Here is a 12,901-nt window from a genome sequence, read left to right as displayed (position 1 = left end):
CGTACCTCGCCCCTATGTTGTATATTGTGAATGATTTCAATTTCAGTATGGCCCCATTACGACCTCCATATGTACAATCCATGGATATATAGGTACTCCCCCATATTTGTTCCATGTTTCTCCGAATTATATCCACATGCGCACGATATCCGAATCAAGGCCAATCGGGTTATAATGTCTTTATGCACCGGAGAAACAGACAATATAGGTGGACTACGCCAACCGGTTTTCTGCCTATTTTCGGTCATTTCACCTGTTATGGGTCCCTCAACAAGGATCTATAAATAGCCACGGGCTCACCGTTCTGTGGAATCTTTGGCTTCCACTTCAACGGAATTGTACACTTTTTGATTATGTTGCATAGTATTCGTCAATCTTAAAATCTTATGGCTTTATGAGTATTGAATGAGATGAACAGTATAATACATACACATATCGCTTCTCGCTCCATGATATCACGGACCATGAAGATGCAACGCCTAGAAATGAATCCCCTCGAACCAGTCCAGGATTGACAGAATTTCTGTACAAGTACCAGCTTGAGCACGCTCATAACCCATGTCAAGATATGCTAATAACAAGAAAACAAAATCGTCCTTACTCAGGAGCTGCGCATGAGAAGACACCACCAACTTCGCCTTTGTCGTACTTGATTATCTAGTCGAGCCAGTTAGTAAGACAATTCGTGCTCCAAGATAAGGGCTATCAGGGAAAAGCTCACAATGTCATCAACGCTGGAATAGGTTCCTGCAACAAGCACCACCATACCGATCAGGAAAATCATAATGTTGACGACTGCCAGAATGATGTTCTTGGGCTCTTTCCAGCTACCCTTCCGAAGGAGCATAAACCACATCATGGCGGGGAAGTAGAAGGTGAAGCCGGAAATGAAAAGGGCAGAAGAGATTGAAAGCAAGTCGTTGAAAAAGGGAATCACCTCGGCAATAATGAATGCCACAATTGTAGCAGCCGTGATCACCGCCAGCCACGTCAGCCATCCCATCTTAGTATTGATGAAGCGGATAGGGGAGTTGGCGAAGATACGACCATGAACCAGACGCCCAAATACAACAGTATTGATCGAACCACTAATGAAGATCACAGGGAGAGCAACGCCGTATGCAACGCGGCTGAGGGTAGTTCCGGCAGAGGTAAGTGCAGGGCTAGACACGTCCTGGCCAACAAAGGCGTAGATTGTAGCACCAGTCACCGTGTAGATAACGATCTCGGTGATACCTAGTGTCCAGATCGACTTAACAAAGTCCCGAGGAGTGTGCATTTCATCCATAAAGGAGAACTGGCACATGGCAAAACTGTAGGCGAAAATGATGTTCGTCACAGCAATAAAGGCTTCGGTGAAGGTGAGGTGATCCTTTGGCCACGCAGACCAGGCAACTCCGGAGAGTCCACTGGGTGAGTTAGTCGCCTCCACACCCGTACCGATAATAGTGATTCCAATAGCCAAGATGATGGATGCAAAATCGACATAGCCTAGGATGGCCACCTCGGTGAAACTGGGCGGAACAGCGAGCAACAGCAAGATGATGGCGGACACGACGGCAAAGATGATCGAGCAAATACCGCTTTTAGTGATGTCGAGGAACGCGATAGTTCCCGTCAGACAATGCGAGGCCGTGAGGAAGATTAGCTGGAGACCGAGCATGCCATTGACTAGCTCATATCCAAAGCGACCACACCCTAACCGATGGCCCAGCAACCGACCCGCATCGGCATAATTGGCAACCTCGGGGAATGCCAATTTGACCATTCCGACAATGTAACTGGTATAGATGGCGATAAGGCCGATGCCCACACAGCAGAGCACACCGGGGACCATGCCTAGTGTTGCAAAGGTGGAGGGGATCGACAAACTGCCGAGTGCAATGGCTTCGACGATGAGGACGATGGTGAGTCGCTTCCAGCCGAGACGGCTGAACTTCTTGATACCGTGATCATAGATGTTCCTCTCGGCCTCGCTCATTTCCCCGACCATGTCCCCCTCAAACGGCGGTGGGGGAACATATGCGGCCTTCTCGCCTTCGGTTCCCATCACCTTGTCGGCATCATGGTCGTTGGAGATGTTTTCGAGGCCCATGATGATGGTTGGGAAGTGAGGGTAGTCTGCCGAGCAGGAAGGGAGGAAACCGGGTATATAAGAAGACAAATTTCGCACACTTTCGAATGCGGCACTATCAGGAGGCAAAGCAGGATTTCCGTGACTAACATGATTTCGTGACTTCTGCTTGGTTGCTCCAACACGTGGAGTACGACGCTGATCCACTCCAGTTGATCGGCCACCCAACGAGCTGACCGGAAACGGGGACTGGACCCATTTGAGTGGGAATTTTAGGCGAATTGTCGCCCGGCGCCCCCGTCAAGTGTTCGCTATGCGATAAGAAGGTTCGGAAGGTTAGGTAAAAGAAATGCAACATTGGTGTAATGTGTAGTTTGGAGGGCCACTTGAGGGCCGAGAGTGCTTTGGACAATGTCACACTATGGAGTCTCTCCCCGCGTTACCGATTGCGGGGAGATAAAATCAGTATGGTCGTAAAAGAAAGCACATCGAAAAATAAGAATATAGACATTGAAGGTTTTTTTCTTTCATTTCCTTTTCTTCACGCCACAGAAGATCCCGAAAGCCGACTTGCCAATGAAAGACTCGGAAGGGTTGGCCCAGCGCCGACTCGCCCGTCTGGGCAGCCGATAAGAATTTTTACAGGGTCACGTGAGGGCTGCAAACAGAGCAAAATAAGAACATCACATCAACCTCCGATGTTAGAAGGAACTGTCTCCGTACTACTCCGTACTCCGTACACCAATTACAGAGTACATATGTATACAACGGACTACTCCGTACTCCGTACAAGGTTCAGACACCGGATATTCTCGTGTATTACCATGCAGAACAAACCCCAGCCCCCCAACCAAATCGAGATCCTCTTGGGGTATATTCCTAAACCTGGAGATGCGGAGCAACACCAACCGCCATTGGGTTTAGCGGCCGTGAGAAAATAGCGCAAATATTGACTTCATGATTCGCCGTCGCCGCCTTGGCCGAAATCTCAAATGCGATAGAATGGGTCTCAAGGGACGGCATAAACATCATTGCGGGAAAATCCCCACATGTGCAGTCTCCAACTCAGTCGGTCCGCGTCCTTTGTACTCCATACGTAATGAAACTTAATTTCCCCAACTTTCGCATCTGCAAGGTTGGGCTCCCTACTCCGTACTCCATATTATGTGTCTACCTCGTGGTCATTGCTTATATCCGTGCTAACTACCCCAGACTAGTTTTCCGCTAATAGAGACATCTAGAAAGACCGGATACACGGAAGCTGCGGGTCATCTCGGTCATCATGCATATTCAAACCTGAAACACGGCACATCCCATGCGGGATTTTATGTTGGGGATCTGTCCATGCCCAATAGGTGCGGTATTTCCACTGAAGATCCTCGCCATATGGCGTATGTTGTACGACCTCTCCCGACCGTGGCGAGTTTCGCCAGTCACTTCCGTATATTGTACATGGTACCGCCCGGCCGCGGCAATTCAGCAATGCACTGTCCAAATGGAAGTAGGATGACATCCTCGAGCGCCTTTTCTTACCGCAGCTGCGGCCGTGCGCTGGCAGCAATTCGATCATACATAGTAGATACAAACGTGTTCTCATGTTCTTCATCGCAACCGTTGCCAACACGTAGAATAGCTGCTGATGACACTCTGTGCCGAATTTCCGCAGTCGAGGCCTCAATGGTCCTTCTCTTGCTACTTGCAGTACGGAGTACGGAGTACCTGGCAAGCAATCAATTGCTACAAAACACAGCATGTTATTTGATACATTTCGGTGATAACCCTGAAGGTCATCCCTGCGTGTCGGGCGCAACAGACGGATGGGGAATTCAGCTGCGATTCACAGGCGAGATTAATGTTCATAAAGATTGGTCCAAAGTTCTTCTGGCTCCGTTTCCAAGTCACTTTTTGTTACCCCACATGGGCCCGTTCAGTCATGTGCAGGACGACGGAGGCTCCACCGGGGTGGTTCTCGCGTCTTGAGTCGCAGAGCTCCTAGATCTATGACACCCTGGTATCCCTGGGGGGGGGGTCCATATTAACAGATGTCGTCAATTGAGCAACTGAAAATTCCAGGATAAACATCTCCTGTCTCCTGTTTCTTCATTCTATGCGCGTAACTCATCATTCCTGCTCACTCTGCTTTCTCTGTTGCAGCCAAGCCTCTGGTGAATTGACTTAACACCAGAGCCTCACCGCCACTCCAGTTCTTTAGCGGCTTTCAACTAGCATTCTTGCTTCAAGCATTCAGCAATTGACTTCCCAACGTAGTCCACATTTTGATTGTTGAGGCCAGCAATTGATATGCGAGAGTTGTCTGCCATGTAAATGTGGTATTGCTCTTAAGGCCAATTGTCAGCAAATCACGAATAACAGTAATAACGACAGAACGAACCGCGGAGCCTAAGCACAACACTTGGGGACAGTCCCAGAAATCCAAACATTCCGGACTGGCGGATCAGGTGCTCCCAAGAGCCAAGTGCGCCTAGTCATGTTAAAGATCTTCGGTTGTCTGCTCTGGACAGGCGATGCGTACCGGAGGATACCAGACTCTCATATAATTCCGACCTCATAGAGCGAATTCGGCTGCTCATGGTGACCAGATCGTCCTGCCAAGCCTCCCTAAGGGTAGCATCGGCTAATATCGTCCTCGCAACTTTCGCACCATAGGCTGGGGGGTTCGAAACTTCGGAGCGCTGAAGCATTTCCAGCATTGATTGGGTCTTTACGGCCGCTTGTTCAGTGCTTGTTGCCAATAAAAAGCAGCCGACTCGTTCACCTATCAAAACGTTATTGGCTATCATTTTTTGACCATAAACTGGCTGTGGTACGGGTACGTACCATAGAGCCCCATGTTTTTCGCAAAAGACAGACACACTCCAGCTTCCAGATTTGTCTCCTCGATAAATAGTCGAATGGCAAAGGCATCACTATCAACATTGCCGGAGTTGAACCCTAGATAAGCAGCGTCAAAAAGCGGAAACAACTGCCTCTCTTTAAATAGGCGCGCAAGTTCTCGCCATTGCTCCTTGCTCGGGTCACATCCTGTTGGGTTATGAGCACATGCATGGATGATGAACACAGAGTTGGGCTCCGCCAATTTCAATGCAGAATAATAAGAATCAATGTCCAAATCTCTTGTCTTTGCGTTATAGTATCTGAAAGATTCACATTGGAACCCAAGGGACGAAAACACCTGATGATGATTCGACCAAGTCGGCTCAGGGATGTATACTTTGGGAAGAGGTGTCTTGCAAGCTCTTAACAAAAGTCCAGCAAGGTGTAGTGCCCCAGTACCGGAGAGACTTTGACAAGTTGCCAGCTATTTATACGATCGTCAGCTTTTTTCTTGAAAGCAAAGATGTGACGAAGTACGGAAGTGTCAATACTTTGTCCTGTTGCTTTTGAAACAGGTCTGGGCCGAGTGCTAACTTTGCAGCCTCTTTGCGGAAATCTGCCAGACCGAGAATAGGGAGATATTCGTGGTCCAACTCCGATAGTAACTTCCGACTCTTCCTGACCGAAGGAAGAACCCATGGGTTCCCATGCTCATCGCGGTACGTGCCTTGGCCCAAGTTGACTTTCTTGGGAGATGTATCTGCAAGATACTGAGCAGTCAGTGCAAAAATTGCATCGGGTTGGATGAAACGCGCCTGGTCAAACCAAGACTGGGTGGCGACGTTCCGGGTGATGGTTTGAGAGGCCATTGTGTGAAATCGGCTCAATCCAGGAGTTCGATGGAGAGGCTGCATAGTCTCGGTCAAGGGCTCTTGTTAAGTATTAGAGGGAGCTGTCTGCAACTCGACTGATATCATCGTCGGGTTCCAGGCCGAGTTGCCCAAAGAACCCCCCACTTGCAACAACCCGGCCGGAGTAAACATATAAACACCTCGGAAATAGGGCCGAGTCAAATAAACCAGATTCAATCACATTAACAAACTAGAAAGAGTTTTAATTGGTCGGTCGGGTGGAGGAGCCGAAAGTGGACTGGTTTGGGTTGTTGATCTTGTGTACGAGACTGGCTTCGTCGGTTCTGACATCCGACATTGGCATTTCGAACGGCAAAACAGCGGCCAAATAGCTCAAATGAATCGGAGATATGGCCGTTTGCCCCTCATTCCGACCGGAGAGGGGAATATCTTATAAGAGTTATATACTAGGACTACTACTAGGACTGGTGTAATACAGTCTTCCCGACCTATACTTCTACAACTTCTACCTCTTCAATGGGTTCTCACACTGTTTCTCCCCAACCTCATGTCCCTTCGTCGGGAGTCTGGTGCCCTGCGGTCACTTTCTTTCACCATGACACCGACTCGTTAGACCTCGTCTCTCAATCCAAGTACTTTGCTTATCTATCCAAAACCGGGCTAGCGGGTCTAGTAATCCTGGGGACCAACTCAGAGGCCTTCCTCCTCACTCGTGAAGAGCGATCTCAGCTCATCTCAACTGCACGAGCCGCCGTTGGGCCTGACTTCCCACTGATGGCCGGTGTCGGTGCGCACTCGACCAAGCAGACCCTCGAGCTCGCACAGGATGCCGCTGCCGCTGGTGCCAACTACCTTCTCGTCCTCCCTCCCGCATACTTCGGCAAAGCAACAAACATGAACGTGGTGAAACGCTTCTTTTCCGAAGTGGCCGCCAAGTCACCTCTCCCAGTGGTGATATACAATTTCCCCGGGGTGTGCAACGGGGTGGACATGGACTCCGAGACCATTGCCGCTATCGCACGGGAGTCGGCGTCTGCGCATGCCAGTGGACGGTCCAACGTGGTCGGGGTCAAGTTGACCTGTGGATCGGTGGGAAAGATCACTCGGCTGGCTGCATCATTTGCGCCCGAGGACTTTGCGACTTTTGGTGGACAGTCCGATTTCCTGATTGGTGGGTTAGCGGCAGGAAGTGCTGGATGCATCGCCGCGTTCGCCAATGTCTTTCCCAAAGTGACGGCTCGGATCTATGCGTTGTATCAGAAGGGTCAGATTGAGGAGGCGGTGGAGCTCCAAAGGAAGGCGGCGCTCGCAGAAAGTGCAATCAAAAGTGGCATTGCGTCAACTAAGCACGCGGTGGCATGCTACTCGGCCCAGTTGGCAGGGATCCAGGATGCAGCAGGTAATCTGGCCCCTCGACACCCTTACGAAGAGGTTGGAGAGGGGGCGAAAACCATGATCCGACAGGTGATGGCTGAGGTTGCTGAGATCGAGAAGAGCCTGTAATGAAGTAGACGTGTACCAATGAAGAGGAAGGTCAATTTCTGGTATATATATTCCTCTTTCCTTTATTTTTTTTATTTTTTTTACGATGATTCATTTAAGATTGTCCTGAGTAGTTCCGGGGTTATGTTGTCCACCTGGGCAACGTGTTCAGGCCAATGAGACCCGGCATGTAACTACGAGTAACTACCTATATAAATGGACTACACCTGGGCATATGTACTTTAACTACATACATAACTATTAACTATCAACTATCTCTCTCCCTCTCTTCTTTTTCATCACATTCTTATTTCTAGGGACTAATAATATTACTATAAATAACTCATATTCCAATATGGGCGACCTTAGGACTCCGATCTCAGCACTCAGTACTCCGTACGGAGTAATCAGACATAACAACATCACATCGACAAAGAACCTCCATAGAACATCATCTCATGCTATTCTCATATCCAAAACAATAGACCCGTGAATCACCCGTGAATCATGTCCCACGACATTATAATCACAGAGCGGAGTTATGGAGTACATTAGATATGCATGTAAGACACAGAGGCTCTCGACTCCGTATAGTTAAGCCCTAAATTCATAATAAGAGAAATCCCAAATGAACCTCGGCTTAAAAGAAGAAAAAATTTCCCCTAATCAACCATCGGTCCAACCGAGAAACCGATTACTGATCGGGCCGGGACTAAGTGGAGATTTTCGGGATCTTGACGATATTGAAGCCAATCAAAGTGCTTTTTCTATATTTTTCTTCATTTTTCTCTTTCGTTATGGAGTGAATATGCGGCTTATTCCAGCTAAAACAAGCAGTGTCTCCGAGATGTACGGACAGGTGTATTACATATAGTATGTTGTAGGAAACTAGAGAAAATTTTTACCCATCTCACATCTTACCCTTATAATTCATATCCCAGATCGAACGCAGATCGCAGAGCTCTAGAGTTAATCTCTTGACTCTCAACAATGGAGGTCTCCGAGACTGCTACCTCCTTGCAGTTGCCAAACTCCATCCCCTTCTGGCGACTCGTCCTCAAACCCGGTGCTATCACCCAAGAGGTTGCTGACCACCATTATGTCGGCTCAGGGACCGAACAAGATCCCTATGTCGTGGATTGGATGCCCAAGGACTTTCGAAACCCTCTCCAATTAAAAACATCTATGAAATGGTTCATCACCGTGGTCGCCGCCCTCGAGACCTTGGTCGTTGCTCTGGTCTCGTCCGCCTATACTGGTGGTATCGTTCAGATCCAAGAACGATTTGGCGCAACCACCGAGGTTGCGACCTTGGGAGTATCCCTCTACGTATTGGGCTTCGCCTTGGGTCCTCTGATCTGGGCCCCGATGAGTGAAATCTTTGGTCGCCAGCTTGTCTTCGTCACAACCTACTGCGGTTTGACCATCTTTTGTGCCGCTTGTACGGGCGCGGAGAACATCGAAACCCTACTGGTCTTCCGATTCTTGTCCGGTGCTTTCGGCTCCTCTCCTCTTACCAACTCGGGCGGTGTTATCGCCGACATGTTTATGGCTCGCGAACGAGGACTAGCCTTGTCGGCCTTCGCGTTGGCACCCTTCCTAGGACCTGTTATTGGGCCTATCGCCGGTGGCTTCCTCGGTATGTCTAGCGGAGGCTGGAAGTGGGTGATGGGTCTCTTGGGCATTCTCTGTGCTGTGATGTGGTTCTTGGGAGCCGCGTTGAAACCGGAGACCTATGCCCCCGTTCTTCTTCGCCAGCGCGCGAACACTCTCTCCAAGCTCACAGGTCAGGTGTACTGCAGTAAGTTAGATATCGATCAAGGACGCCTCACTTTGAAAGCTGCTCTGAAGATCTCCCTATCGCGACCCATGATTCTTCTTTTTCAAGAACCTATCGTCTTACTGCTCTCGATCTACCTTGCTATCATCTACGGAACCCTCTATATGCTTTTCGGCGCCTTCCCGATTGTGTATCAGATTCATCGTGGATGGAATCAAGGTGTCGGCGGATTAGCTTTCATCGGTGTTATGATTGGTATGATTGGTGCGGTTGCGTATTCCATTCCTGAAAACCAGCGCTACGCGAAACTCCTGAAGAAGAATGGTGGCTATGCGCCTCCAGAAGCCCGCCTTCCCCCGTGTATGCTGGCCTCTATTGCCCTCCCTATTGGACTCTTCTGGTTCGCATGGACCAACTCTCCGTCCGTCCACTGGCTTGTAAGCGTCGCTTCTGGAGTTCCCTTCGGGTTCGGCATGTTGCTCGTCTTCCTCAGTGTCTTCAACTACCTAATCGATGCTTACACCATCTTCGCGGCATCTGTCTTGGCAGCCAATACACTACTGCGGTCATTGTTCGGATTTGCGTTCCCGCTGTTCACCAAATACATGTATCAAGATCTTGGGATCCATTGGGCGTCCTGTGTTCCAGCTTTCTTGGCTCTTGCATGTGTGCCTTTCCCCTTCCTGCTCTATAAGTATGGACTGTCTATCCGAAAACATTGCAAGTATTCTGCGCAGTCTGAGGCCTTTGTTCAAAACCTTGTCCGGGGACTCCAAGAACCCATCGAGTCTGCCGAGATTGAGCCTGAGATGTCCCAAACCCTATCGGCAATCGATGAAGTCACATCACTCTCTCACAACAAGGAGGCCCCCGCTGATGTTCGCTCAATCCATCACACTCTTTCGCGCACTTCCACCAATGCCACGCATGCCATGCATCGGGTGCCCACATATGAAGCCAACCCTTACAACGTCGACCGCGTGCATACGCGAGAGTCATTCAAATAATTCAAGTCATCAATCATAGAAGGAGAACACGGGCGTTCTGGGGGGGCATGTTGAGTATATATACCAAGAGGGAAAAGGTCGAGTCTTTGGACTTGACGTTTTCAAATGGTGCATTACTTCATCTTTCTGTTTCCTGTTCTTTTTTCCATTTGTCATGTCGCATATATATATACCATAGATCGCGTTGACTATTAATTATAATTGTGGTCCAATATTTCGTGATCTCGTCTTACGGTAATACATAGAACAGCCCTCTGTACGGTTTATACATGTTACTGTCTGTGTATGTTGTACATCGTAGAGTTGTAGGCCCGAGTGTAACATGAAAAAGGAATATCTGAAAGGAACATAGAAGACATCGGAGGGTTATCCTACATATAACGTCGCTATTATCATCTTGAGTTAAGAAAAATCAGGTTGTTGAGGTCTTACGTCGACCAGGACAGGCCCCCTACTTTTGTGAGGACATAAATATAAACAGTAATGATTCGTCATCCCTGATAACCCATATATATCCTACCAAGGCATACTGCCCGTGTCCAATTTATCAAGTATCCCATATTCCACGGGTAAACAATGAAAAGAGCAACTCCCTTTTAGTGCACACCATTGGCCAGTCCATTGGTTACCCCGTTGGTCAAGCCATTTGACATTCCATTTGACATTCCATTGGTCACACCATTAGCAATTCCATTGATTTTATCAAGAGGTACTCCCGGTGGTACTCCGACAGAAATGGTGCTCTTCTTCCGGCGACGCTCCGGTGCGGTCCAGATCGAACCATCATCGAGCAGCTCCTGACCCAAAGCAAGCACCTTAGACGGCGCTTCGCCCAGCCATTCAGACTCTAGTCGATCGATGTTCTGTTCGATTTCCCAGGCACGGCCACCTTCAATGAACATGGATGTGCCATTGAGAGACCGGTCAGCCAACACTCCAGTGGCCACAGTAGCAACCTGCTCTGGACTGTTGATGGGAAGTTCGGCCTGCTTCCATTGTGCCTCAACTTTCTTGATGCTATCGGTCTGGGTCACCCAGGGACAGACGGTATTGATACGAAGATAGTGCTTGTACGGAGAGGAGATGTAGGTGCGTAGGGAACGCATGAGGCCAGTGACGCCATGCTTGGAGGCTTGATATACGAATAGAGACGGGCTGTCCTTGAAACCAGAGGCACACGAGAATAGGAGAATCGACCGGTCGCAGTTTGATCCACGGTTATGGCGCAAGTAGACGGAGGCGATGCGAGTAACATACATTGAACCAAGAAGATTGACATCCATGACTTTGTGGGTGGGGGTCTGGAGGTAATATCCGTATTGTCAGATGTTTCAAAAGGAAGATGAAAAGGAAGAGAGAAAAAAAAGGAGAAGAGAAGAAAACGTCTGGCTAAGCAATCGGATTGTTATTTAGCCAGGGGTAACTTACCTGGCGGACGGTCTCCAGCGTGAGTGAAGTATCAAACCAATTCCCTATTTCCACGATACTAGCCGCCGAGACGACATGGTCGATGCGCTTATAGGTCTTAAAGGCTAGATCAAACAATGCCAGCACCGCCGAATAGTTGGTGACATCGGTGGTTTGGAAAATTGCGCGTGGGGGCATGTCTTCTTCCTCTGGGTGGAATTGGTCACAGCATTTCTTCAGTAGACGCTCGCCCGCGATGTTATCGAGGTCACCAATGCATACATTGGCACCACGCTCCAAGCATTGCGTCACTAGGCTGGAACCAATGCCATTGGCACCGCCTGTATAAGACGAGGTAAGATGACAGTAGAGAAGTCCGGTGACAAGTTCGACATACCTGTGATGAGAACAACCTTTTTGGCAAGGCAATCGGTGGGAATGCTGGGAATATACTGCGACATTAGGGGCAGATCAGTGGGGGAGATTTAGGTGGATCAATAGAGATGATCGTGGAGCTAGGAAGAGTAGTTGCAGATATGCAAAAGAAATTGCTGCGGACAGTGGGCTCGCTTTTATATGTGTTGACTGTGCAGACACAGGGGGTCGGAGTCTTCGTCGGAGTCAGAATTTCCTACAAATTCCTAATTAGACAGAGGTTGAGGGGAAGGAACCAATCCGTTTGGATGGTACCATTCCTAAGCCGTGGCATCCCAGGATATGGACATGGCCCCGGAGACGACGGTAACTCAGCCGAGGGCCAAGGAAGCACGTCCAGGTGTTCTCCATCAAGGGCTTCTGCATAAACAAATGAGCGATTCCGTTGGCACCCGCGCTCGTGGAAAAGAGCCAGTCATAAAAGGAACCAAGATGGGATGATGCGGGGAGGCGTTCGCCAATGACGCTGGTGTGCAGATGGAAAACACGAAGCCAAAGCACACACGGGAGGGAACCAGGCTAATACCTGGGCAATTGGCATTGACTTCCTGGGCCTATACCATGGGGTTCGGAATCCTGTGGTCCGAGGTCTGTTTTGGCTGTCTCCTCAGAAGTCCCCCGACAGCCTACCTAGGTAGACATTGAAAAGAGTGCTGCTTGGTAGACAGAAGCATATTGTTTCTGCTCCCCCACAAAGATCACTATATGATGTACGGAGTACGGAGTACAACATATATCAATCGTACATAGTACATAGGGACTGTGCATATGCAAGAGCGGCAAGTCGGGGAAGCGGGGAAAAGGACAAAAGTACCGAATGTAACAGTTGTAAGTCTCATTCTCATAAATTAGTTCTATGCAATTCAAAAAAAAGAAGAAAAAAAGAAAAAAAGAAAACATTCACTCTTTTCCAGTACATGTCCATGTCCATATCCAAAAAAAACCCCCCTCCCAACAAAATCATAGATGCAATTGCTGCAAACATGGGGAATACAGAACATGAAACATC

At 48.8% G+C, this 12,901-nt stretch overlaps 5 protein-coding genes across 5 annotated transcripts; 2 read left to right on the top strand and 3 right to left on the bottom strand.

The window, feature by feature from the left end:
• Positions 1-597: 597 nt before the first annotated feature.
• On the bottom strand, positions 598-2,095 carry N7489_011965 (putative amino acid transporter; the record flags this gene model as incomplete). The annotated part of the gene is made up of 2 exons (XM_056717714.1): positions 598-657; positions 722-2,095. 2 exons carry the CDS (start codon positions 2,093-2,095, stop codon positions 598-600), a joined length of 1,434 nt encoding a protein of 477 aa, XP_056565336.1.
• A 2,201-nt stretch (positions 2,096-4,296) lies between these two features.
• N7489_011964 (uncharacterized protein) lies at positions 4,297-5,778 on the bottom strand (the record flags this gene model as incomplete). Its single annotated transcript, XM_056717713.1, has 5 exons — positions 4,297-4,412; positions 4,467-4,556; positions 4,608-4,850; positions 4,913-5,393; positions 5,461-5,778. The coding sequence occupies 5 exons, from the start codon at positions 5,776-5,778 to the stop codon at positions 4,297-4,299; spliced, it is 1,248 nt and encodes a 415-aa protein (XP_056565335.1).
• A 519-nt stretch (positions 5,779-6,297) lies between these two features.
• Positions 6,298-7,284, top strand: N7489_011963 (dihydrodipicolinate synthase family protein; the record flags this gene model as incomplete). The annotated part of the gene is made up of 1 exon (XM_056717712.1): positions 6,298-7,284. One exon carries the CDS (start codon positions 6,298-6,300, stop codon positions 7,282-7,284), a length of 987 nt encoding a protein of 328 aa, XP_056565334.1.
• A 969-nt stretch (positions 7,285-8,253) lies between these two features.
• On the top strand, positions 8,254-10,050 carry N7489_011962 (MFS transporter; the record flags this gene model as incomplete). Its single annotated transcript, XM_056717711.1, has 1 exon — positions 8,254-10,050. One exon carries the CDS (start codon positions 8,254-8,256, stop codon positions 10,048-10,050), a length of 1,797 nt encoding a protein of 598 aa, XP_056565333.1.
• A 596-nt stretch (positions 10,051-10,646) lies between these two features.
• Positions 10,647-11,918, bottom strand: N7489_011961 (putative 3-hydroxyacyl-CoA dehydrogenase; the record flags this gene model as incomplete). Its single annotated transcript, XM_056717710.1, has 3 exons — positions 10,647-11,351; positions 11,479-11,798; positions 11,855-11,918. The coding sequence occupies 3 exons, from the start codon at positions 11,916-11,918 to the stop codon at positions 10,647-10,649; spliced, it is 1,089 nt and encodes a 362-aa protein (XP_056565332.1).
• Positions 11,919-12,901: the final 983 nt, after the last annotated feature.

The sequence above is a fragment of the Penicillium chrysogenum genome (genome assembly GCF_028827035.1).
Source record: "Penicillium chrysogenum strain IBT 35668 chromosome Unknown utg000005l_segment0_segment0, whole genome shotgun sequence".
NCBI classification, from domain to species: domain Eukaryota; kingdom Fungi; phylum Ascomycota; class Eurotiomycetes; order Eurotiales; family Aspergillaceae; genus Penicillium; species Penicillium chrysogenum.
This window is presented reverse-complemented; position numbering and strand designations above follow the sequence as displayed.